Source organism: Thunnus maccoyii, chromosome 4, assembly GCF_910596095.1.
Source record: "Thunnus maccoyii chromosome 4, fThuMac1.1, whole genome shotgun sequence".
In the NCBI taxonomy this organism is placed as follows: domain Eukaryota; kingdom Metazoa; phylum Chordata; class Actinopteri; order Scombriformes; family Scombridae; genus Thunnus; species Thunnus maccoyii.
This window is the reverse complement of record NC_056536.1, coordinates 26,384,091-26,411,662: the sequence shown is the minus strand read 5'-3', so window position 1 is coordinate 26,411,662 and position 27,572 is coordinate 26,384,091. Positions and strand designations below refer to the sequence as shown.

Genomic DNA, 27,572 nt, shown 5'->3' with positions numbered 1-27,572 from the left:
GGGCCTGACCCCTAGGTTGGGAACCACTGGACTAAACTATATAAAGTACCTAATATATAAAGTATATAAAGTAACTTTATATAAAGTAGTTCAAACTAGCTCCACCTGCAGCAGCTACAACAGTAACATGCTGCTCTAACACTGATGCTTCAGTATTAATAATCTAATGATGTCACATATAGTAATATATCAGTCAGAGGGACCAAACCACTACTTTTAGTGCAATACTTTAACTACATGTTGCTGCAAGTACTTATGTACTTTTACTTAAGTAGGAATTTTCATGCAGGACTTTTACTTGTAATGGAGTATTTTTACTTTGCTGTATTGGTACTTTTACTTGAGTAAAGGATCTGAATACTTCTTCCACCACTGATTATTTGCTTCTCAGGTGGAGCTAAATTTGACAAAATATTAAATCATATTACATGTGGTAGGTGGGTTATTAATGCACCTATAATTTAAAGAAAACATATGTTTTAGAAGTGTGATGAAGTTGTATGTAGTGACATAATTCATTACTATACAATTGCATCATAAAAATTAACCTTATGTCAAAGGTCAACAAACTTATTGGAATATAGAGGTTGGTTCAAACGTGACCAGCGGTGTAGAGTATTTTAGGGATGTTTCAGGAGATCCTCTGTAGTTTTTGTATTACCAACAAATCCCATGAAACATGTAAACAAACACTGAATCCAACAAGTATTGTCTGTTTAGTGTAAGTGTTATTCTTCTATGTCACAGAGCTCCATTGTTGTCCAAAAACATGTAAAAACACCTACATACATCATCCCGCTCCCTCACTACCACACCAAAGCCAATGTTTGCAAAAAACAGTTCTCAGCTGTTTTAGGAGCTGTTTTTAAAAAAAGATTCAAGGCTCTGGGGCAAAGAAAGGAAGTTGGGAAGTATTGAGAGACAGACTATTGCATTGTTAGTTTTGGTTGTTTCATTTGGGATTTGCTCACAATAACAAAAATATGAAACAGTTCTGAGGTATTACATGAGTATTTCCACGTTATGGTACTCTACACTTTTACACAACGCCAGGTTGCAAATGTGTTTGGAAATTTACACAAGTACAAAACGATTTCAGCTACAGTGGGTCCGCTATTAGTGACTTGTGTCTTGTAGAGGGGTCCTGGGTCGAAATCTAGAGCTTAACTATTTTAGTTGATATTGTGCTCACACAGTACATATTCCTATATAAATCACCATAAACTAACACAAATTAGGTATCATTTCAGCATAGGAGCGCCAGGATACAGACACATTGCACAGAGGGCAGTAGGTGGAGGTCAGTAAGGGCTAAATTTTTGCTCCAGGACCCCGAACAGGTTAATCCAGCCATTCTTCTACTACTCCACCACATTTCAGAGGCAAATATTGCACTTTTTACTTCACTACATTTACTCGACATCTGCAGATAATTCTCACTTTGCAGATTCAGTTTTTTATATACAAAACATCTGATAAATTTACATCATATGACACGTTAAAGTTGTTAAAACGAGCTTTCTGTAAACAGTTATCTAATACTATAATATACATGATTAATAGTATAAAACTCTGGAAGAGGGCGCTCTGCGTAATAACTTTTGATACTTTCAAACTGTACTTTCAAGTACAACTTTGAATCCAAGACTTGTAGTTGATTTACGATGTGGCGTTTCTACTTTTACGAATGCGGATATAGTCATCAAAAATTGTAATAAAATTCCTGCACAATTGAATGCGCCTCACACGTGTGTAACTTGAAAATGCAACTGTAGAAGAATGAGAAAAACTCCCGTACTCTGTCTCGTGGACTGCTGGAATATTTCTTAGTTCACACCGTTTCGGTTTGTCTGACCTTCAACAGGTGTTTGTGGATTTGAATACTTCTTCCACCGTTGATTGTGATCATCCAGCCTATAATAACTGATACCTAATATGTACCTGAAATGTTTTTATGCATAGATAAACATCATCAGGAGAACTGTACATGCAAATGGGCTTGTGAGAGAATCTGACATCATATCAATATACTGTTGTTTTTTTTTTTTAATCCACAAAACTCAATCGAGAAAACGTTTGTAGATAAAAATAACCACATGGAAGTTCTGTTGTTTTTGGCTTATCCAGTGAAATAAACATAGATGCTGCTATCCTTGTTAATCCAGTATTGCCGTAAAGCCGACTTGCTCGTTAATTTAGGTTATTGCCCATCGAGGCCTGATAGGAATTGAGATAATAAAGGAACAACTTTCACTCTTTGCTGTAAATGGTACAGAGAGATCTAACAGTTGACACCTGACCTGACTGTCAGTGCATCAGAAAAAAACTTTGTGGCTCGAATCCACAAATCAAATTTACACTTGAACCTCATAGTTTACAGTCAGTATAGAAAGAGTACAGAGCCGTAGATCGTTATAATTGTGGAGCTCGCTGTAACTGCTCAAAGAAAACAATGTTGGCTGTTTACTAGTGTCTGAGCAGGATCAGCCCTAAGCTCAACTAGACCTGTTTTTCTGGTTTAAAAGTTCAACCAAGTAAACAGTGAAACTCTCCAGACTGCTTTTGTCACCTTGCGGTTGCAGAAGCTTTTTTTGTAATATGATATGCACCTTAACCATTAGACCAACATTAAGATGCTGCTGGAAACAGTAACTTTTCATTCTAACGCAATCTGCATGAAAACAAAAACACACACAGGCTGTTTTGCGGTTTTCTACAGGCTGAGCACATCACTTCCCAGTAGCATGAACTGAGTATAGAGAAATTAAATAAGGAAGTGATGTCATGTTCACATTGCCAACGACCCGTGGATTACACGCACGGGACGTCCTGAGGAACTTGGCTTGCTGAGTCGGTCATTTCTTGAAACACATTTTTGTATCGACCTTTGTTTTTCTTATTTTCAATATCAACAATGAACTGGCGGGCTCAACTTTTAAATCAACATGGATGAGGAACATGAGTTTGTACAGTTCAACAGCAACTGAACAAACACCATCTGCTGATGAGGACTGTCAAAAGCGGTCAAAAGCTGCAGAGCAAGCGTGTACCTTTATCAATCAATGTCAAGAATGAACCATCAAGCTCAACAGTTTCTTTGATCCTCATTTCCTCAAAACCTTAGAGCCACGCTAGCGCAATGTTTGTCTTTCTTCCTGTCACTTTGCTCCCGACTGAAATATCCCATGAAATTTTCATGAAATTTTTCAAGGTCCGCAGACTTTTTCTTCTAGCATCACCATAAGATTTACTGTATTTGTTCTTTATGAAATATCTCAACAACTACTGGACGGATTGCCATCATGATGTGGTGCCCAGAGGAGGAATCCCACTGACTCTCGTGCTCCCCTGACTCTTCTAGCGCCACAATAATCTAGCAGTCAAAAGTTTCACTGATCCAGTGAAATGTCTAAAATATATATATACTATGGTATAACTACTTTGGTGTATGATGGAAATACAAAATAATGACATTCCCATCAGCCTTGACTGTACTCTGTGTTCAGTGTTACTTTGCATTGATGAAAACATTGACCATACATGTTATTGTTATTTTTCAGTCTTGTAAGTTTAAATATTCATCCCTAAATGATATAAAAGACAATACTCCTGACATCTATCCGGCTCATTTCTCACATTTTATGTTGCCTGCTGAGTTATCATAAAAAATCTCTCATGTGACTTAACATGTTGACATTTCTGCTTACATCATCCTCGCACGGGTAAGTGATGTAATGTAACACATCTCTTCACAACATAATAAATCCTTCTCGCATAAGTGACTTCATTCTCTCACTTCCCACTGGTGAGTTACTACATTTACATCACAATCACATCAAAAACTCATCATATCAAATATTAAAAAAAAAACAAACACATTTTGGAGCTCAACTTTGTTTTACAGTGAATATTTCAGCCTCACAGAACATCTTGTTATATGTTTACTTTGATATTGCTTTTTGTACTTTCAATGCTGTGTTTTTTCTTTAGTTTTTCCTGTTTTTTATTGCATTCATTTCCGTATGTTTATGCATCTTATTTGATTTTTATAACCTTTCCTGATACTATACATTTGTTTTTATGTATTTATTTTTTTTCTCTGAGGTCCATGACCGCGTAGGATGACACTCTACCAACAGAGGTAAACAGTAATCTTGTGACGTGGTCGTGGGCGTCACGTGGGCGTGACACGCCGAGAGGTTGAATGAACTCTGAATATTTAGTCACTCGGAGAACAAACTTCCTCGTCGAGCAATCCAGTACGTTTACACTGAGCTCACTGCTACTTCCTCTTCCCCTTTAAACGTGACACCTTTTGCCTTTGAATTACAATGCGATTAACATTGCATCATCGAAAGCATGTGTAAGGAACTCAAGTAAACACATCTGCAATAACAGACACGTTGGAAGTATGTAGGAAGTTGTGGATCTCCGGAGAAGCAGCAGGAATGTTTTAGGAAAGCACAACTTCCTTCTTAGCTCAGCATATTTGTCAGGGTGTTTTGTGAATTCATTCAAAGATTCATTTAAAAAGATCAACACAGGGAACTTCATATCTTTCCATAAATAAGGACTTATTCATCATGATTGTTTTCTTTGGAAGGAAAAGTCACCATAATAATAATAATTTAAAAAAACTATGACATCATTTACAACCCACAACACATATGATGATGAAACTTGTTTATTATGAGCTTTGCATTTCTCATGCATAAAAAATTACATAGGGATAAATACAAAAAAAAACTGATTTCAATAAATATCAATAAATAAAATGCAATAAATATAATTTGAATAAATATCTTAGATAACGTTTAAATTATAGTTCCATTGGAAATACAATCCATGTGCACATGGAAGAAAACAAGAGTGGAAACACTTGTAGAAACAAAATTAAGCACTGACGGCTGTTCTGGACACTTTGATCAATGTGATCAGATTTAAAGACGCTTGTAACAATCTCACAGCTGCGTGTCAGTGAACACTGAATACAGCTGATGCTCTACATGCATTTCTGAGCGGATCCTTCAGTGGCGTGATTAGCCGGATCACCGACAGCGAAGACACGAGCGGTGAGGATGGAGAAGGAGAAGAGTCTGTCCAAGGTGTACTGGCACAACAAGGGCTTCTCCCATTGGCGAATGGTCTCCTCTTCACTGGTGTGGGACCCCTATAAGAGCAGAAAAACAGAAAACAATGAGCCAACCGTCCCGAGCTCGAATAAATCCTGGATCTGCTCTGACTTATTAGACTTTTTGTAAAAAAAAAAAAAATAGTTTTGCTTACCTGCTGGTGATGCGTCACTCCCTTTGACTTCACACATCTGCTCATGTCCTCGTGCAGTTTGTCCAGCGCCGGCTTCACTTTGCTGACAAACTCTGAACAACTTGGAAATCTAGCAACAGTCTCGACCACAGAGTTGTAGCTTGTCAGGGCTTTGAACATCCTCTCAGTGCACGTCTGTGTGGGAGCAGGAGCGGAAAAAAAACATCACAATCATGAACTCATCATGAGTAGCCTGTTATATTAATATAGTGACTTGACCCCCCCCCCCCCCCCCCCCCCCAATGCAAATGCTTCTTTCCTTCCTTCCGATCCGATCATAATTCCTTTACCCACAACTGTATTTGCATATGGTCTGATGCCCCCCCCCCCACCTCAACCCTCTAGTATATGTGTCCCTCTGCTCTGGGTCAGTAAACTCACCGTATTTTGAAACGCTAATAAAAACCACCAACACAGCACACTTTGAACAAGAACGTGAGTGATTTTCTTCAACAGTGTCTATACTGTCACAGACATAACAGCCATATAACAACATTTATGTGATATTTCTTACCGTAGACTTGAGTTTCAGGGTCTCGGGGTCACACATGTCATCGGCCTTCATCCAAACAAGTGAGGTGGAGAAATCTGCCAAATCTTTGGATCCATTTCGTGCCTACAGAACATTTAAAACAGACATGTTTTAGTACACTGTGACAGTATGTAAGGTTAGAAATATATAAGGCAATAAATACACAACACATTTAGAATCAGTATTTCTAATTTTGTTAGTTTTTGATGGTTTCAAGCAGTCTTAACGAAATCTGGCCAGTCAGTGCCTGCCAGCAATAAATGTGAATAAAATATTGCTGGTGAAATAGTTTAAAATGTGTTTTTAGATACGTTTCAACATAGTAGAATTGGTTAAAAATGTATTTATAAAAAGATGACATTCACACAAAACATAATCTTAGTGACCAAAAATATTCCAAATGCTGTATGGAAACGTTTTTATGTGTATTTTGCATGTATATATCCAAATATATTAACTTTTAAATGTAAAAACAAACAAACAAACAAACAAACAAACAAACAAACAAACAAACAAACAAACAAAAAACGACTTACCTGAACTGACACAATTTTGGCAATGCGATTAAGCTCCATAGAGCTGTTCCGCACATCCGCACATGCATCTTGCAGACCGGCCGGAGCGCAGGTTGCAGCGTTGAGGAGCAAGAAAACAGCAGCAAAAGTCGCGAAAACAAACGCCATGGTTGGGTTTTAGTGAGTAGGTGTCTCCTGTTGACTGCTGTGGTCCTTCTGTGTGAGTTGTTGGGAGTCCTGCTGGCTTTATAGTAGCCTGCGGAATGAGTCAGTGCAGGATTTTCCTGCATCCCTCAGGTGAGTTCATGAGTGCCAATTAAATATTCATGTAACAAAGAAGGCAGGAAGACCCCGAACTGATGTTTGATAGAAGAGAAAAAAGGATGAGGATAGAATAATAAAAAAAAAACCTATATTAGGTAATTATCCGTGAGCAAAAAAGAAAAGAGAAAGCTCGACTGTTTTCAACACAGAACTCAAAAGTGAAACTTTAAACTTACTTGAGCATTGTATACTTATATTAATAATGTTCTTTATTATTTATTATTATGTATATTCATCATTGTTTAATGAGATTTTTCTCGGATCCCCAAGCATTAGTGTGGTGTGGCTGCTTTATTCATATACTTAATATTCTCATTTAAAATTATTCATACCTGTAATTTCTTATAACGAAAGTACACTATATCAACTGTTCAGAATGACACACCAATTAACCCAAATATAATCAAGTTTCACATCTATGGTTATGCCGAGGAAGTGAGATTAACCTTTACATTTCAGGGCGATAATGAAGTAAATTCTCAGCACAGATTGAACAAACTTTCCATCCGAGTCCGCGATCTGTCCCTCTTCTCTACCAGAGAAAAACCTTTGTATTTTACATACACAGACACACGCACACACAGACACACGCACACACACACACACACGCGCGCTCACGCTCACACACACACACACGTGCATAAGATATATAAATATACATAATTAATATCAATACTAATGTTGTGTTAATGTTTGTTTCATTGATTATTGGTGTTTTGACATTAATGCCAATAAAGCAAATTTGGTTCAAGTTGTTTTTCAGTGAAGGAAAACGATAAAGGGAAGACATGAGAGACGTTCGTGCTTCCTGTACATTTCCCATTTATGTTCTGTTTTTTTTTTTGTTTTTGTTTTTCGTCTGTAATTTAACTGACTCATGTAGAGCAATAAACATTATCAAACTAAGAGGTTTCCAAAGTGTTACAAATCACTAAATTCATTAAGAACTTTAACAGCTTTAGCAAACTTTTTGTCTTTTTTTTTTTTTTTTAGGATTAATTTTTACTGTTGTAAAAAGTAGAAAGAGTGCTGATAACCTTCAATTCAAATTAACACATAACAAATTTGCTAATACAAAAATACTTAATTTGCTGCTCAAAATGAATTTATTACTTATATGAGAAAATAACTGAGATTTTGTGCAAAGTCTTAAATAAATATACTAAAGATTGATGCATTTTTGTGCTTTTAAGATCAGGCAACTGATGCCTTTAAAGATCTCCTCCAGACATGTTTTAAGACTTATTGATATACTCTGATTTGAATAATAACTAGTGGCAGATATGGCTCCTCTAATCAAAAAGTTCAATTACTGTGTTAAAAATTCTTAAAATCACATCTACTCCTTCTCCACCATTGAAAAATCCAGGATCAATGAATTTACAAATAGTATTAATGAATGAATTAATGCAGGATGTATCATGTTGCTCACCATTAACAAATTATCAAATCATATGTGATCAGTTTAACAGATTAATGAATGTTAATTCACAGTTACTTATATATATATATCAATCGACAGTTACTGTGAGTGTAAGATTAAAGCCTGATACGACCTGATCATGATGGATCAATACATCCATCTCACTTTTAAATGTGAGTTTGATTAAATTACAAAGCAGCTTCATAGAGGCTGATCACATACATATAAAATTTCCTTTACAACAACTTAGAATTCAACTAATTTGGTAACATATCAATGAATGTATGAAGTAAGTGTGTCAATTTATCACATTAAGTCATAATGATTCAGTGATAATTCGTTGATGCTGAGCAACAGGAATTCACAAGACAACCTGCGTGAATTCATGCATTTAATCATCATGACTCATGCTTTAAACATTACTTAAAGATTCCCTCTAGACATGTTTGAAGGCATATAAAAAATACCCTGATAATTTGTGTTTATGTTTTTTTCCACAGAAAAGTTCAATTACTTTAAAAATCCTTAAAATGTTCATTAAGAATCCAGAATCTTCAAACAAGCGAATATTGTTTATTTTAAAAGTTAAACCGCTTGATACGAGACTTCTCCTACATCACTGTAAAGTCCATTCTCTTTGTTTGTGAACTAGAGGATTCAAGTTTCCACATCACACTTGTTTATGTTGAATTTTGGACCAGGATTGGCTCCAAAATTGTTGTGATGTCACAAATCCTGCTCGGAAGTACCCACTGTAAACTCAGATTTAAAGTGAGTTTAGAGAAACTTTCCACCTTTGCCAAATGAATGTGAGAACAGCCCTCTAGTGTCAAACTCTGCACTTACATCAGTCCAAACATCCAACTTAAGGAACAAGAAGAAAAACACATTTTTGAGTGGATAGGAGTTTTGTATGTATAGCAGTTTAACCTTGATGGAAAATTTCATCCTTCAGCAGATGAATGTGAAAACAGATAAACTCTAATGGGAAACTCTGCAGATACAGTAATGTGCAAAGGTTTTAGGCACTTTAGATGTTCAGATTCTTATCCATAATGCAGAACCATCAGGGAGGAACCATCTGATTGGTCCCTAATTAATTCTGTAGCATGACAACGACCCCAAACATACAAACATAGTCTATCTTCTCTTGTAATTGATTTTTTTTTAAAGTATTAGTACTTGCACTTAAGTAAAGGCTCTGAATACTTCTTCCATCGTTGGAAAACACTGAACCCTGTAGAGTGAGTTGAGACACTCGCAACATCTCCGGAGCTCTACCGGTGCTCTTGAACGTACCACCGTTTGCTCCGGATATGTTTCAGTTTAATTTAACGTGTTATTGTTGTGAATGAGCTGTGAGCATGGACTCCTGTGACTCCTGTTCAAGAATAGGTCGGTGTAAAGTTTTTTTTATTGATATTTTAAGTCTTTCAGCTCTTTGAAAGGACACCAACTTCTCAGTGACACAGATGTGTCTGGTAGATAAACTGACTGCAACGTTATGTGCAGCTCAGTTTAGCCTGTCTGGTTAGCTTGTTAAAGTAGCTAAACATTAAACGGCTGTGCAAATAGTAGAAACGGGATGCTGCTATTGTGAGTGAAGAAATGTCAGCTTTGCATCCTGTGCACATTTCACTAATCACTATTATAACTTTGGCTTGTGGGGCTTTTTATAGCAGTTAGCTCAGACGTTAGCTTCCGGGGCTAGCTACTGTTAGCCAAACTGAAGCTAAAACTCATTTGAGCTGCTGCTGCACAGAGAGCCGATACTTAAGTTTAATGTTTAAAATAAGCAACAAAATTCAATATATTCATCAGCAGGCTAGGCTTGTATTTAGAGCTGAAAATACTAATTGATTAGTTAATCAACAGAAAATTAATTCGGCCACTATTTTGATAATCGAATAATGGGTTTAATCATTTTTTTTAAAGGAAAAATGTCAAAAGTTTGCTAATTTTAGCTTCTCAAATGTGACTATTTACTGTTTTTCATTTTCATATATGAATAATTGTGTTTTGGACACAAATAAGACATCTGAAGAAATTCTAAAAGGAATTTTCACTATTTTCTGACATTTTATTGTCAAAACATTTAATCAATAAATTGAAAATCAAACTAATCATTAGTTGCAGCCGTATTACTATTTACAGATGTTGTCATTCCTCTGCAGGTTGATTTTGCTGTACTCATGATGAACTTTGATGGTCTCGACGCGGGGATGGGTGAGTACTCACCCAGCCTCCACGGGACTCTGGACGCAGGGATGGAGCCCTCCATGGACCCCCACCTTAACCCTAACTTACTGCAGGGTGTGGAGCTTGACCCAGAGGGGCTGGCCGTGACGGTCCCCGAGCCCGTGCACCTTATGGAGGGGATGTTTTCTGAGCTGCACAGTGCAGTCTCAGAAGTCGGCATCCCTGTCACTGCAACGCATTTTGATCTGCAGGAGGAAATGCTCTGGATGGGAAACCACAGAGTGAGAGTCTCGATTATGATGAAAATGCTCCTGAAGCATTTTGTTTTCCATTGTAATAAAAAGGCAGATTGTTCAACCTTGTCATTCTGTCTCATTTTGCTTTTGCTCTTCTCTTTAGGGTCATGCAACTTCGTTCTTCGGACCTACAATGGGCCGCTATTCTTCTTTCCAAGCGCATTCGACTGATGACATCCGACACATTCAGAGTTTGGAAACAGGCGTGCTGTTCCTCTCTAAGTCTAACCTCAAGTGTCACACTCGTGGCGGCTTAGTCATGTTTGATTATCCGTAAGTGCTCTTTTGCAGAGATTGATTGTAGACATCATGCAGCTGTTACGTCATTTATTCTGTCATTTAATTTTATTAATTTATCATTAATAAAGCATGTGTGCATTGCAGAATGGAGGAAGGGGCTGATATGCATAGTCTCCTCATGACCGACAACAACACCTTGCTCATGGGTGGATTACAGAACTATGTCGTTGAAGTGGATTTGAATACTGTTCAAGAAACTCAAAAGGTGAGATATTGTAACTCCCACTCCCACACAGCACCACATGCCATATTTTTGCCATATTTTGCCATATAAGGTAATTTTTTCTTGTATGTTCTTGGCAGTTCACTGTTGAGGTGCCTGGAGTGGCAATAATGCGCCAAACCAGTCGTTTCTTCTTCTGTGGTCACACTTCTGGCAAGGTAAGGATGATCCAGTAAGTTTGTGATGATCCAGATGTTTTTCTGGTTTAATCAAAACCACAACACTCATGTTCCCCCTCTGTTAAAACCAGGTAACCCTTCGGGACTTGCGTACCTTCAAGATGGAACATGAGTTTGACGCGTTCTCTGGCAGCCTCTCAGACTTCGACGTCCACGGAAACCTCTTGGCTGCGTGCGGGTTCTCCAGCCGAGGACTGAATGGGTTGGCGTGTGACCGTTTCCTCATGGTGTACGACCTCCGCATGATGCGAGCCGTAACTCCGCTTCAAGTGCACGTTGACCCTCTCTTCTTGCGCTTCATTCCTACCTACACGTCACGCCTAGCCATCATCTCACAGACAGGTATCAGCCGGGGAATGAGGGGTCACCGTCATGCAGAGTCTTCAGCCTGTCTGTTTGTTGGCTGATATTTATTTCTCTTGGAGAGTTTGGTCAATTAATTTGTGCTTTTTTTTTAAAAACGCCAACATCAAGATTTGTATTTTAGTGTCACACTCAAGCACTGAAGTGTTTCCCATGTACGTGTTTCTTTCTCCAGGTCAGTGCCAGTTCTGTGAGCCTACTGGTCTCGCCAATATGGCAGACATTTTCCACGTCAACACCGTGGGCCAGTTGCTCATGAGTTTTGACGTATCGTCCAGCAAACAAGCTCTGGCCTTCGGGGACTCTGGGGGATGTGTGCACCTGTGGTCTGACGCTCCAGAGGTTTCGTTCAACGACTACTCTCGGGAGACAGAGTTTGCCCTGCCTTGCCTAGTGGATACTCAGCTGGACTGGAACCACGATCTGCTGCCGCTGTCTCTCATCCCCATGCCGCTGACCAGCACAGAGCCGCTGCTGTCAGACTGGCCCACTGCGCTGGCTACACCTAGCCCCAGGTAACACCACACACAAGTGCTGTAGGTGATTCTGTACAACTGGCACTGGCAACACTACATGACCTGATCCGACTAACAGGTATTTTCTGTGTATCCGAAGCCCCATATATCTTATTCTTCTGTGCTGTAGAGCTCCATTCTTGTCCAGAAACTATTAAAAACACATCAGTGAGCTACACTCTTGCACTGAGTGACATGTTCCTTTATTACGGTGAACATGGCTGCTGTAGTTTATTTTGAGTCAATTAAATGTAGACCGTCATGCTGCCATTAAAACTCACTAGAGCACCAAATCTGCAGCTGAGAATAGTCCCCATTAAATGTACCATTTACTCCTGTTTGAGTAACTTAAAACCTACAGAACACAGCTGTTTTAGGCAATAATTAGTAGAGCTGCAACAATTAGTCCATTGACAGAAAATTAAGCAAATGAGCAAAAATGCCAAACATTTGCTGGTTACAGTTTTTCTTTGTCACACATTACGGTAAACTGATTGTTTTGGGATTTTGTTGATAAGACAAAATTTGAAGACACTTTCTGATTTACTATAGACAAACCGTTTAATCAATTAATAGAAAAAATAATCAGGAGATTAAACGATATTAAAAATAATCAGCAGTTGCAGCCCTAATAATTAGCATTTGTCACAAATTAAACTATTTGTGATGTAAATATGTGTCTTCAGTGGAAACTAATGAGCCACAGACAGGCTCAGGAAGCCCGAGAGGATCGAGGGACGGACTAACACATTGTCAGTCGGTGTTGTCATACGATTCACTGACAATAACAAAAATATGTATCACGAATGGAGATGTATGATCTCACTCTTCACACCACAGACACATCTAGTTATCGTGTGGAACTAGTTCATTTCTCTTTTCTGCAGTCATGTTTGGCTAACTGTCTGGAAGTGATGTCAGTGTTTTATTGTATTTCATATTGCAGTTGATATATGTAACTGGGACACATTTCCACTGATTTAATCACATTTTATATCACTAATTAATGGGTATAAAATCTGACTTAATTTATTTATGTTTGTTTTGCTGCCTAGATTTGATAATTTATCGACTATAATTGTAGATCGGGTGCGTCCAAATATGAATATGAGCTGCCATTTTTCTGTTTTCTGTTTTCAAGCATCTCCAAAAGTAGACAAATACACTTAGTTGCCAGTTTATCAGCTAAAACTAATTTAGTATAATAAAACAGCTGTGTAATAAATTTTATCTTCATGAAATGTTTTTGTTGAAATAGTTTTAGAGGTGTTACCTCATCGATATAAATCGGGTGTACAAAACATTAGAAACATCTCTCACTATAAGGGTGCATTGCTGTTGTAGTAAATTGCATTAGTGTATATATCACTTACAGCGTTTGGCAAGTGGCTTCACAGTTTGTTTTTAACTGCTACTATTTTATGAAATGTTTCTTTTCCTGCAGACGGGCTCCTCCTGTGGACCCAGAAATCCTGCGCACGATGAAGACTGTCGGGTTCATCGGTTACGCAGCAAATCCTCGGACTCGCCCTCGGAACCAGGCGAGTAAAAAAAAAAACATGTCGTGTAGATCTTCAGCTAATTTACGACAGCCTTTTACATTATCAAACATTTGGTAGGTTAGAAGAAATTTAAAATAACTAAATATATAAATACATGGGCAGATTTCTACAAGGTGTCATTTAGAAAACATCCATATGTTTGCTGTGTTCAGTGTCATGTTCACACATAGATCTCAACCATCCAAATATATTTTCTGTGTTGGTTTCAGGTTCCCTATAAAATTAAAGACGTGGAGCTCGATTATGATAATTACAACCAGGTTCCTGAATCACCAATTGGACGTGATGAAGAGCCACACCTCTACATGGTGCCAAAAAAGTACAGAAAGGTTGGACTTGTCATATTTCATTATGGTTTTAATATAAAAGGAGAAAAAAAATAGCTTTTGTTTGCAGAGACATGTGTTGATGACATCTTTGTGCTCGATCAGGTCACCATTAAATACTCTAAACTTGGACTCGAGGACTTTGACTTCAAACATTACAACAGAACTTTGTTCGCTGGTCTGGAGCCTCACATCCCCAACGCCTACTGTAACTGCATGATCCAGGTAAGAAACTATGAAGGTTTTAGTGTGTATTACAGATATGTTGTTTTCTTTTGTACTCATGCAGAGTTGTTCTCTTGTTTATGTGTTGAAACATTAGGTTTTATATTTCCTGGAGCCGATTCGGTGTCTCGTGCGGAATCATTTGTGCCAGAAGGAGTTTTGTTTGGCCTGTGAGCTCGGCTTCCTCTTCCACATGTTGGATTTGTCTCGAGGAGATCCGTGTCAGGTAGCTGTTTGTCACTTCTTCTCTAAATAACAGTAGGTTGATAATGCAGAAGAGTTGAAACTTTCACCCACATCTACCGTGTAGATTTCTGAACGCAGCCTCTCTTGTCTCCTCCCCTTAAGGCCAGTAACTTCCTCCGAGCGTTTCGTACCATCCCAGAAGCGTCGGCGCTGGGCCTGATCCTCGCAGACTCGGACGAACAAACAGGGAAGGCCAGACTCGGTCGCTTAATCCAAAGCTGGAACCGCTTCATCCTCACCCAGCTCCACCAGGAGACGCAGGAGCAGGAGGGTCCACAGGCCTACAGAGGAGCCAGCAGCAGGTGAGAGCAGCCAGTAGAGTGGTGTTTGACCTGTTCCTGGTCTGCTAAGTATCTAGATTCATTCAGCTCAGACGCTAACAAATCTCTTATCAAACCTCTTGTCTATTGTAATGGGAAATTGCTGATCACTCAATAAACACACAAAGAGAGCATTGTCAGGTTATGAAATAATGTAATCAAATAATACAATCAGAAGTATAATGCATCATAGTTCTGGAGACAAAGATACATACCACCTAGCTATCTTTTCTTTGTCTGAAAGGTTGGCACTTAACCAGTCCCTTAAATGCTCGTACAGAATTTAAGACATCTGTTTACTAACCTTACAGGTCAGCAACCAACCCTCAGATAGAAACATAAGTCAAAAGTTCAGCTAACCTAGGAACAGTCTTTCTTCACGACCATATATGACAGTACATAAGTATGCACCAAGTAGCATCACAAAATAACATTACTACTATATTAAATTAAGGACAAACCACACTATCCTCTAAAGCTTATCAGTTTTACACATAAACATCTACATAACTACAGTTTATCTTATCACTGGCTCAGGTAAGGGTATAACAGAATAAACTGCCTCATCTTACACAGCAAAGAACTAAGTTTAGAATAGACATAGCACAGAAGAATTTAGAACATGTGTGAAACACAAACTAACACTAAACTGAACTTAAACACTGTCTGAAACATGTATGATATATTGAAGAAATACATCAAATGATAACCTGTTATTCAGTTTTCTTTTACACTATTCTCACTGTTTTCATTTGCAAAGGGAAATAGAAAATATGTAGGTATCAGCGTCTCATTTTCAGCCGACTGTCTGTGGCTTTCTCAGAAACGAGTTTAAACATAATCGTGTCGATGCTGCATTTGTCACAGTTCTCTGGGCTCCTCTGGTGAGTCTGCCATCGGAAAGCTGTTTGGATGTGAAGTAGAGAACAGCAGCCTGTGTCGCTGCGGGAAGGAGACGGTCCGCTCCTCCCTCACGTTGCTCTTCACCATGCACTACCCTGAACAAAACTCTCAAGGTGAGCTCAAGGTGTTGTTTTTACACTTGCTATGCATGAATAGTCTTACATCTGCAGAATTTTGACATTCATATACCTGAGGTGGAGCTCTGGAAGAGTGGATAACCTGTATTACATGTATATTCTGTATTTGTTGACTGCAGTATATTCATTTATAACATTAGTATTCATTTCACTGCACTCAGAAAAGACAATAAAGGAGTACGACTTCGCTGAGATCCTGAAGAAGAGCATCTGTCTGGAGCAGAGCACTCAGGCGTGGTGTGAGAACTGTGAGAAGTATCAGCCAACAGTGAGTTACAGCTAAGACATAACAGCAGCTCACAATTAAACAAAAAATACTTTTCCAGTCTGATCGAGCTCCGTTCAGCATTGTGAGAGTGTTTTTTTTTTTGTGTGTGCCGCTGTAGGTGCAGACACGAAACATTCGATGTCTACCGGACGTTCTGGTCATCAACTGTGAGGTGAACAGCGCTAAAGAGGCTGAATTCTGGAAAGTTCAGGCAGAGGTAATGTCACTCATTATCACTTCAAAATGTATTATAATTTTTTGTTTGTCACATCACTTTAATTATTTGTTTGTTCACTCAGTACGCCTTCAATAAAGCCAAGCAAAAAGAGGCGATGGAACCTGCGAAACCTAAAGAACCGCCACCCATGCCCACCGAGTGGTGTTTGGAGTAAGATCCCTTTTTAATATCACATAACAACATCTGTATCAGTTGAGTCAGTGGGTACGTCTCAAGTCTCTTATTTTATGGCTCCTCGCTCCTCGCCTGAACCGGAAGTTGTTCCTGATGCGCCATTTTGACGAGTATCCCAAGTCTCTTAAATTGCATCCATGTTTCCCTCACTTGCGTCTTTTCCTTGCGTCTTAGTCCTTCCCACCGTGGATGCAAGGAGAGACGCGAGGAAACCAAGCAAGGAGAGAGGAAACGAGGAAATTTGTTTTAAGAGACGCGAGACGTACTCTCCTCTGAAGCGTCACGTGAAGCGACGTCCGTTTTTGATGACGGCGACAGCTGATCACAGTTGGATCAGCTGTCAGTCGGCTTTAACAGCTGTAGAAACCATTTCTACTCGCAGAATGCATTTATACTACTTATCGATCATTTCCATCTGTATTTTTTGATAACCCTGATAGTGAATTCATCATTCAATAACCCAGAATATGATCAGGGTGTCTTCTGAACACTGGAAAATATGTATTTGGCTAAATGTTTCAGGGCAAATGGAAATGATGTAACTCATATCAAACCTGACGCAGAATTTTCAGTCTCACATGTGACTTGCTCCTCGCTCCTCTGAACAAATAAGAGACTTGGGACGCTCGTCAAAATGGTGCATCAGGAACAACTTCCAGTTCAGGCGAGGAGCCATAAAATAAGAGACTTGAGACGTACCCAGTGTGTGGCACCACTTTTATCCTCACTATATTGTACCCTCTTGTGTAGTGGGGAGGAGTTATGCAGTATGGAGGGCTTCACCTTCGACACTCGGGCGGAGGATCTGAGACACGTCTGGATCCCGCTCACTCTGAAGATGTCCATCAGCAAAAATCAGGGACTGGAGATCTGCAGCTGGCCTGAAGGAGAGGAGGTGATTGATTCTTTAATTTCTCTCTCTGACTGTATAATTCATTCGGAGTTACATGCAACTACTCACCTGTTACGTCATCTCCGCCTAGTTGAGTTCTGCCGAAGAGGCGGAGGGCGCTTCTCTCTATGACTTGGTGGTCACGGTGCCGCACATCCTCGACGCTCGCACAGGCGGAAACTTGGTCGCACACATCAAAGTGGGAGAGACGTATCATCAAAGAAAAGAGGTTAGTGAAGTTTAGATGAGGAAATACAGACTGAGAGAGACTTTCTTCTTCAAAGTCAATGAAATTTTATCACTTATCTTGTTCTGCAATCAATAACAGAGACAATTATGCAAAAAAAAAAGAAGTGACATCACGGAACAAATTAACAATATCCTGCTCCCTGTTATAATAATGCCAATGTTTATTTCTGATCATATGTTCTTATATTTGTTCAGTAGTAAAGTGTAGTTGATGTTTTATATTGTTTGAGTATCGACGTTTAGAATGACGTATGTGTTTGTTTTAGGGCGTCACACACCAGCAGTGGTACCTTTTCAATGATTTCTTAATTGAGCCAATCGACAAGGTAAATATTTGACTTCTTATTTGATTTATTCTAATGAGATATCATGTTTGCGCTCATGTAAAATGTATTGTTACTCTTTGCTTTGTGGAAGGCCGAAGCTGCTCAGTTTGACGTGAGCTGGAAGGTGCCGGCCATTCTGTATTACGCCAAGAGGAACTATCATACCAAATACGACCTCCGCAGTGAGTTTTAGGATATTAAATCTGGAGTTCTTTGCATTCAGCGCATTCATTTATCTGCTCACGCTTTGCTGTTTTTATCTCAGTTAAAAACCCCATCGATGCCAGCGTGCTCCTGACTGAGGCCTCGTTGGCTCGGAAGCAGAGGAAGAGTCACGCCACTTTCATTCCCCTCATGGTCAGCGAGATGCCGCAGGCTGGTGACTTGGTGGGGCTGGACGCAGAGTTTGTCACACTCAACCAGGTGAGTCTGGATTATAATGTGACTGTCTGCATTAGGACTGCAACTAATGGTTATTTTCATTATCAAGTAATCCGTCGATTATTTTCTTGATTAATTGATTAGTGGTTTTGTCCGTAAAATGTCAGAAAATGGTGAAAAATGTTTCCAAGATGCAAATGTTTTGTTTTGTCCCCACAAACAACCCAAAGATATTCAGTTTATCATAGAAGACTAAAGAAACGAGAAAATATTCACATTAAAGAAGATGTAACCAGAGAATTTTAGTATTTTTTTCTTTAAAAAATTACTCAAAACAATTAATTGATTAACAAAGTAGTTGGCAATTCAATTTTTGGTCGGGATGTGTTTGAAATGAAATAGTTAGTATGTTGTCCAGCTACATCTAAAGACAAAAGTATTTATTACTGTTCTGAATGTTCACACTTGACAGAAGGACAAAACACCTGCGCTTATAGACAGAAGTAATCGTAATCTTACAAATGGAAATAACGGCGCACGCTTTTGGACAGACTCTTGAAACATATTTATGGTGTTGCACTCGGTTATACACATGAAAAGTGACAGAAATAGTCGTGTGAAGAATGAAGAAAAGAGCTTGAGAGAGACGTTCAAATCAAAACATCCAAAAGATGTTGGGAGGGGGGGTTGGAGGGGGGTGTGGGGGGAGGAAGTTTCAGACGCTGTTCGATGATTTGACAAGCGCTTCCTTTGGAGTTACTGATACCTGAATCCATCATCTCTGGAGCTACACGAGTTCTCACGCTGGTCTTTGATCAAATGAGTTTTAAAGTCTGTTACTGGTTTTAATACTTTTGAACCAAAGCTGATCATTTATCCCATCATTAAGTACAGTCTACAGCTTATAAATAACATAATTTGACTTTTATCCACAGCCTTCCATACAGCTAGCTTAGCTTGAAAAAATAGCATCATAAAACTCCTTGAGACGAAAAGGCAGTGTGGTTGAGGGAGACAACTTTTTGCATTTCCTGAATTGCATCTAGATGTTTGAACTGGACAAATTGAGCCGGTCAGGAGGTGAATCAGAGCGACGTCTTAAATACGAGAACTAAAGAATAACTTCTCTAATACTGTCAGGAAAGACGTTGGCATACTGATGTTCTAAAGAAGGGAATTATTGTCCTGATATATTAGAAAAATGCTCCTACTAATACGGTTTTTGTTATTGTTGTTAACAGATTTTAAATAAACTTGACTCATGAATATACTGTGTGTGTGTGTGTGTGTGTGTGTGTGTGTGTGTGTGTGTGTGTGTGTGTGTGTGTGTGTGTGTGTGTGTGTGTGTGTGTGTGTGTACAGGAAGAGGCAGAACTGCGCAGCGATGGCACCAAGTCGACCATCAAGCCCAGTCAGATGTCTGTTGCCCGTATCACCTGTGTGAGGGGTCAGGGGCCCAATGAGGGGGTGCCCTTCATCGATGACTACATCTCTACCCAGGAGCAGGTGAGGGGTTGCAGAGATGGCCTAACATCAGAAAAAACAAATTATTGTTATAAAGGAAATTCACAGGATACCAAAAATATGCACAGATGACACTTTTTCCCATTACTACCTCTATCATGTTGCCTCCATTGTCATTAGACAGTGTTTCCTTTTGTTAGTGCTCATAATACACTTGATTAGTCAGAAGAAGAAGACAGTATGATAATCAGGTTCATTTGAGAGCAGTAATTTCAATTAATTCTGGAAAAATCTGACATGAACAGCACCTGACTATTGTTTTAGGACAGATTTGAAAAATTATGAACTTATCCTTTAATCCTTTGTTGCTGCTGCTCATGTTTCTACTGTTAACACCTTGACTGAATGTGAATATTTGTTTTAACAGGTGGTGGACTATTTGACGCAGTATTCTGGCATCAAACCGGGTGACCTGGATGCAAAGATTTCTTCAAAGCATTTGACCACTTTGAAGTCCACCTACCTGAAGCTGCGCTTCCTCATCGACACGGGAGTTCGCTTTGTTGGTCATGGCTTGCAGAAGGACTTTCGGGTCATTAACTTATTGGTATGTTCACAACAAGTCAGATTTGTTTTGTAGCCTGATAGTTTACAGTACTGTGTAGTGCAGTGCACAATTATATCTCATTACATCTTACATGTCTTTGAGCAGTCGTGACAAAAGTCTGTTTCTTTGCTGTTTTTAAGATTCTGAAAGATCAAGTCGTCGACACTGTCTACCTGTTCCATTTGCCTCGCAAGAGGATGATTTCTCTGAGATTTCTCGCCTGGTACTTTCTCGGTAAGTTTAAAAAAAAATAATCAAAAAGGCAGCAGGTGCAGGACTAAAGCAAATAAGATCATGCAATCGCAGATCTGCCTCCAGTTATTAATTGATCGTCAAATGTTTTCGCCTCATAATTCTTAGGATGAGCAGGTGGCTTCAACATCAGTTGGTCAGTAAATTTCCAGTTTGTAGTTATGCAAACTCATTTTTTTCTTTTGATTTGGATAATTAGTATTGAGGTTTGTCTACTTCCTCAAAGTTCATACATAATATAAATGATTGTGTGTTTTGGCACCAAAGCATTAAGGTGTTAATTCCTGATAACCTGCAGTGTAAATGATGCTGAACGGCTGAAAAGCTTCTGCAGGAATCATCATGACTAGTCATTTTTTTTATCCTTGTCATTGTGTGGCTGCTGTTGACAGACCTCAACATCCAAGGGGAAACCCACGACAGCATAGAGGATGCACGCACCGCTCTGCAGCTGTACAGAAAGTACCTGGAGTTGAGTCGTGGAGGTGGCTCCGATGAAGTGAGGAAGGTCCTGAAGGGACTCTATGAAAAAGGCCGCCAGTTCGACTGGAAAGTCCCGGAGACAGACACAGGAGATGGTCAAGGTAGCCCAAAAAGTACGAAATAATGTCGAATTAGATGTAGGTTTATGTTAACAATGAGTTTAGAGTAGAGGGCAACAATAGAAACACTGAGTGGATTGAAAGCACTCTTCTTCCTCCAACAGGTGCTGCTGCTGTGTTTCCCTCTGTGATGGGGCTGTGAGCTGCACTGTGACACATTCCCACTGGAAAGACTGAAACCAGTCACTTATTTTGTAATTTTTATCATTGATTTTCTCAATGTGTACAGTGTTTATGGAGGTCTTTGTTGCCTGCACAGTCCACCTGCAGCTCTTTTCACTGCCAACTCAGTGTCTGAACAGTTTTAATTATGTCAAAGTTTGTACCTTTCATTTAGGAAATGTTTTTGGAAAAAGGAAAATAATTGTATTTTATAACGTATGAGCCTTTTTAAAAAAAACAAACAGACAAAACAAAAATAAAACTGTGTGATTTTGGTGCATGTAAATAAATAAAGCTATCATGAGCTCACTGTTACACAAATGAGGCTTCTTGTTTTCAACTTCTGAATAATTGCACTGCTGTTACACTGCTTTGAATTATCACATTCAGAACTTTATTTTGATAGTTGTGTTTTATCAAAGAACCCTGGACTGAATCTGTGGACAAAAATGTTAAATTAAACGTCAAGCAGTGAGGAAACTGGCATGACTGCAGGTCAATTTGTAATGGGCAAGGAATCTCTCATGACATTAATTCTGTTACAAATTGATTTCCAATGAACCAAGGTAATGAAGTCTGATACATCCCTACCCTCATCCAAAAGAGAAAATCCAATCCAAAAAGAAAACCAACGGAATATGTACAACCTGAAACCTGTGAAGGTTTTTAACAGCAATACCTGCCTTAAAATAAGCTTTATTAACATTTGATCATTCATCCCCGAATATAGTTTCAATATTTTTGGACTCTGTGAAACCTGGTTATTCACAGATAACGCTCTGCCTTTGGCTGAAGCATCTGCCTAATTATCTCTACTCACATATCACCCGTGACATCATAAAGGGTGGCGGTGTTGCACTAATCTACAGCTCAATCACTCTTCATCCCAGAACTGACGTTTGCTTCTTATCATTTGAGGTGCTTTTAACGTCCTTCTCTCTGCCCTCACCTTTCCTGTCTTTCTACATTGCTGTCCTATATCATCCCCCTGCCTACTCACAATGCCTGGTTGAATTTTCAGAGTTAATAGAACTATAAGTTTTAATAGGCAAGGCAAGTTTATGTGTATAGCACATTTCAACAATGAGGCAGTTCAAAGTGCTTTACGTAGAGCATAAAAGGATATAAAATAGAATATAAAAGCAACACAAGTAAAAAGACATAAAAACAATTAAAAAGTGTTAAGTTTGGAAATAAAAAGAAGCTAAAAAGGGAATAAGACAGATAAAACAAGAGAATAAAAGTTACAGTGCAGTGTAAAATATTAACCCCTAATGTGGTTTAATGACAGGCAGCCGCAAACAGGAAAGTCTTCAGCTGCGATTTAAAAGAGCTGAGAGTTGCACCAGATCTAAAATCTAGTTTTCGGTTTGTAGTCTGTTCCAGATATGTGGAGCATAAAAACTGAACGCTGCTTAACCATGTTTAGTTTTTACTCTGGGGACAGAAAGCAGACCTGTCCCAGACGACCTGAGAGGTCTAGATGGTTCATAATGTAGCAGCAGATCAGAGATGTATTTAAATCATTCAGTGCTTTATAGACCAACAGCAATATCTTAAAGTCAATTCTTTGACAGACAGGAAGCCAGTGTAAAGATCTGAGAGCTGGAGTTATATGATCCACTTTCTTGGTCTTAGTGAGGATATAATATTCATTTTACAGGTATACTATGCAGAATTGTCTTAACTCTCGAACAGGCAGGAGTGGAAAATGAGTTGTAAAAAATAATTTAATGTTATTATTTATCTCATTTTCATTTGCACCAAAGTAAAACATTTCCAAACATATTTTTTAAAATATTTTGCATATTTTGGATTTAATGAGTTGTATCTCCCAGGATACTTTGCCCTTTTAAGGTATAAAAATGGTCATAATGGTAAACATTTTAATGTTTTATTTGATGAAGACAAGTGATACATTTTTGTTTACCCTGGTCATTAACATCACACATACTAGTATTGAAACTGATTTTATCATTTCTATCAGCCCATTTGTCCAGTAATACACTTCTTGATGAGTTTCAGTCTGGTTTCACATCCTAATACCAAAACTACACTGACTAAGGTAACTAACAACCTATCAATTGCAATGGACTCTGATCTTTCATCTGTCTCGCTGTTACTAGATTTAAGTGCCGCCTTTGACACAGTGGACCACGACACCCTCCTCCACTGTCTTGAGAACCTTATAGGTCTCAAGGGGGGCACTTTCTAGTTCCTGTTCATGCCTGAGTAATAGAACACAAAGCGTTGTATACAATAATACTCCCTGCTCTAAGGCCAAATACGGTGTTCCGTCAATGAATCCTCATAGCTGGTTAAACTAGAGACGTGCTTGTTAGAAGTCCATCACTGGATGTGCAATTATTTCCTGCACACAAGACCGAAAAGTTGCTTGTTGGTCCAGCTAGATTCACATTGCTTTTTACAGATTTTGTCATTAATCTTGATGGCTGCACAATTTCTCAGACTCATACAGTTAAGAATCTGGGAAATAATGTTCGATCCTTCTCTTACATTTGAGCCACACATGAAGTATATTACACAAACTGCCTTTTTCCACCTTTGCAAAATAGCCCAAATATTCCCCATTTTATCAAATTCAGACGCTGAAATCCCTGTACATGCCTTCATAACATCTAGGATAAACTACTGTAATGCCCTTTTCTCTGGCTTACCCAAGACAGCAACGAAAGGTCTCCAATTGGTCCAGAAAGCAGCTGATCATAAAAAAAGGGCACTGACACTGACTGTCTCTGCATTGGCTACCGGTTCACGCAAGATCTGATTTCAAAATCTTCCGTCTTCCCTATAAGGCTTTAAATGGACTGGCTCCTTCATATATCTCCAGCCTTATTGCTCTGTATGGTCCATCACATTCTTTATGTTTCCTTGATCGCGGTTACTTAACTGTTCCTCAGTTTAATAAGAACTCTTGTGGTGATTGAGCCTTTGACCACCGAGCTCCAGTAATCTACCACTGCACATTCAGGAGGCAAGATCTGTTGATACTTTCAAATACAGGCTGGAAATGCATCTTTTCTCTGTTTACTAGGACCTTCCCTAATTTCACCGGCTGGGAACTCAAACCACTGACTGTTTTCCTTCTTGACAAGTAGCTACCCCAACCCTGTTACTGTTATATGATCTCTGCTTAAAATTACTAACCTCAACCTTGTTGTCATATTAACATCATTACCTATATATGTGTGTACTTTAACATGTAATATTGTGTGTGGTTTTTTTTCTTTTATTGACTTGTAAAGTGTACAGAGACTCTCTGTGGATGTGCACTTCAAATAAACTGAAGTTGAAGTTGGAAAAACAAATGAGCTGAAGTTGAGCACTATCACAAACATTGTGTTTACTGCCATGAAGTGGGAAGTATACCATATTTTACATGAACACACATGGACATCTGTTCAAATGAAACAAAGAAATTCATTTCGTCTGCTTCCCAGCATTCATTGAAATTTGTAGTGATATGCGTACTTGGAGGCAAATTTGCCTGTTAATTTTCCTGACAGACCTGATAACATCTGCCGCCAGATTTGGGCCATTCCCGACAAGGTGTAATACATACATTAGCATTTACGGCTCTGTGGCTAAACGCATCTAACAGATGACGTAGTGAGAAAAACTGAATTAGCTCTTTTACTTTTAAGTTTTGTGTTGTTGTTTATATGTTTTTTAATATTTGTTTTAATTTAAGGGACTGAGTTTATTTGCAAACTTGATATTTATAAATTTGTATCCAGTGGATCCAGAATAATTTACACCTCTAGGAGAGGGTTGTTGTCGTTTATCCAACCTTGAATTCCCCTCCTGAGTAACTTACGGTACGGACATACGGTACTTCAGGCTTGCAGACATTGTTGTGGTGAAACTTCCTCTTCAGCACTTTTGCATCTTCGTTGAATTTTTGCATCAGAAATGTCAAATGTCACTAGGGCATGCACTTCAGGTGAACCTGAATTCAGGGCTGATTAGAGTGGATTTTCTCATGTATACAGAGGGGTCCAAAGGTCTGAGACCACCAGTCAAAATACTTCTATTTTGCATTTGTTTTGAACATAATACTGTTTTGTGAAAAATGTACTTTGAAAAATGTACATAAATTTCAGAATATCTTAGGTATGTTTGGTATGTCCCCCTTTTGCTTTGATGACAGCATGCATTCGAGCCGGCATGGACTCCACAAGTTTGTGCAAAACCTGATGACTCATGTTGTCCCAGCATGAATTGACAAGTGCTCCCATAAATGTTCAGTGGGGTCGAGGTCAGGTGGCTGTGGAAGAAAGTCCATGACAGTCAGGACTCCTTGGTCTTCAAGTAGTTCTTACAAAGCTTTGAGGTGCATCCAGTAGACTCATTAATGCCTGAGCTAGCTTGGGTGCTAGCTGTATTGCTACTTACATCTATGGACATTTTTAAACACACTTAACCCTATTGGTGGACATCTTAAACTATTTTAACCCTTAAATAGTGTGGAAAATAAGTTGTAAAAAATAATTTAATGTTATTAATTATCTCATTATCATTTGCACTTAAGTAAAACATTTCCACACATTTTTTTTTTTTAATAAATATTTTGTATATTTTGGATTTTATGAGTTGCATCTCCCAGTATATGTTGTCCCATTATGGTATAAAAATGGTCATAATGGTAAACATTTTAATGTTTTATTTGATGGAGAGAAGTGATATATTTTTGTTTTCCCTGGTCATAACATCACACATACTAGTTTTTAAAATGATTTTTATCATTTCTGTCATAGTATAGGCCTACCATAAGTTTCAGTTCCAAAACCAAAACCTTGGCATGCAGTGTGACACCTGACCAACCAAAAGCAACTGACGTTAGCAAAATACCAGATATGACTACCAACACCCTGCCAACGTCATGGCACCAAGATGAACTTTTGGCCCAATGAAAACTATTTGACTACTTCCACTGATGCAAACGAATATTGCTCGCAGGTAGTTCCAGCTGGGCTCCCAGTCCTCCCAATTAGTTGATATTGCTGGCATTCTAATCACACTCCAACTGGCTGTGACAAGCGGTTTCCAAGTGTATTTAATTTGCATCGACTTCATCCATGCGTGTCTCAGTTCCTTCCCGCCATGTACCTCTGTGGAGGCGCAATGACCGTCATGACTTTGTGACTTCAAACAGAAAGAAAAACTCAAATACAAAGAACTGTTTGTGACCTGCGGTTGCTCCCAATCACCCTAATCCTCTCTACTTGCCTGTCATAAAATATGCAAACAATTTTTTTTACCCCTAATCTAGCAACGTATCTCGTGGGATACATACACTGTAAACTGCGGTATCATTCTCTCTCCTGTTCATCTCCTTACATACACCCTTCTGCTACTGCCATAAATCTCAAACTTGGATTATGAAATGCTGTTATGTCTCAGCCCACCTCAAGCGTTTGGCCTTGTTTCCCCTCCTGAGAAGCGGTTTAGACACTGCTACTCGTCTTCTGAGACCACAACAAGACAAACTTCTTTTGACAGTACTTTTACAATTCTGTATCTGTGATGAAGTTGCTTTTCTATCTCTCAGGGAACTAAGCTTGATGTACTGATCTTCTGATGGTGTGATCACTTTCAGTCTGTCTGTCCTGCTTTGGATACAACTGATCCAGTTTCTGGAAAGTGTTGTAGAGTTCCACGCACTGCCCCCATAGAAACCTTTAGTCTAGACATGATTTAACGCTGAGAAAGCCCCTCTTTGCTTAGAATAACAATTTGACTTCTAACACTTTCACTTAGTTCTGATGCCATGTTTCTCACTATCACAATGGTACTTAGTGAGCAATGATCTGCTGGAAAACTTGAGGCACAACTGTAATTATAACAGGTGAACACTGGCTGCAAGTTGAGTTACTTGAACGAGCCTCTGATGAGTCGATCAAATCCACCTGAGTGTCATCTGAACGCTTCAATGGAAGAGATACAACTCAAGGAAATCTGAGCTTTTGTGCAAAGGAGTTAAGTCGGTCAACGCCACAAATTTGCTTAAATTTGATTGCTGA

The 27,572-nt window shown here is 38.9% G+C and overlaps 1 protein-coding gene across 3 annotated transcripts; it reads left to right on the top strand.

Annotated features, from left to right (window-relative positions):
- Positions 1-9,401: 9,401 nt before the first annotated feature.
- Positions 9,402-21,849, top strand: pan2 (poly(A) specific ribonuclease subunit PAN2). Of its 3 annotated transcripts, none has more exons than XM_042409958.1 (26): positions 9,402-9,514; positions 10,294-10,599; positions 10,718-10,887; positions 10,999-11,119; positions 11,218-11,295; positions 11,388-11,658; positions 11,855-12,194; positions 13,639-13,735; positions 13,966-14,085; positions 14,188-14,307; positions 14,405-14,533; positions 14,656-14,855; positions 15,741-15,889; positions 16,075-16,181; positions 16,300-16,398; positions 16,481-16,569; positions 17,344-17,488; positions 17,577-17,714; positions 18,001-18,060; positions 18,152-18,242; positions 18,326-18,483; positions 19,804-19,947; positions 20,333-20,512; positions 20,653-20,746; positions 21,157-21,348; positions 21,471-21,849. In XM_042409958.1, the coding sequence occupies exons 2-26, from the start codon at positions 10,312-10,314 to the stop codon at positions 21,506-21,508; spliced, it is 3,618 nt and encodes a 1,205-aa protein (XP_042265892.1). In that variant the 5' UTR covers positions 9,402-9,514; positions 10,294-10,311; the 3' UTR covers positions 21,509-21,849. The 3 variants fall into 3 exon arrangements, with proteins under 3 accessions (XP_042265892.1, XP_042265889.1, XP_042265890.1); XM_042409955.1 differs by having other exon boundaries at positions 21,157-21,360; XM_042409956.1 differs by lacking the exon at positions 9,402-9,514 and adding an exon at positions 9,620-9,715 and having other exon boundaries at positions 21,157-21,360.
- The last annotated feature ends 5,723 nt before the right edge of the window (positions 21,850-27,572 follow it).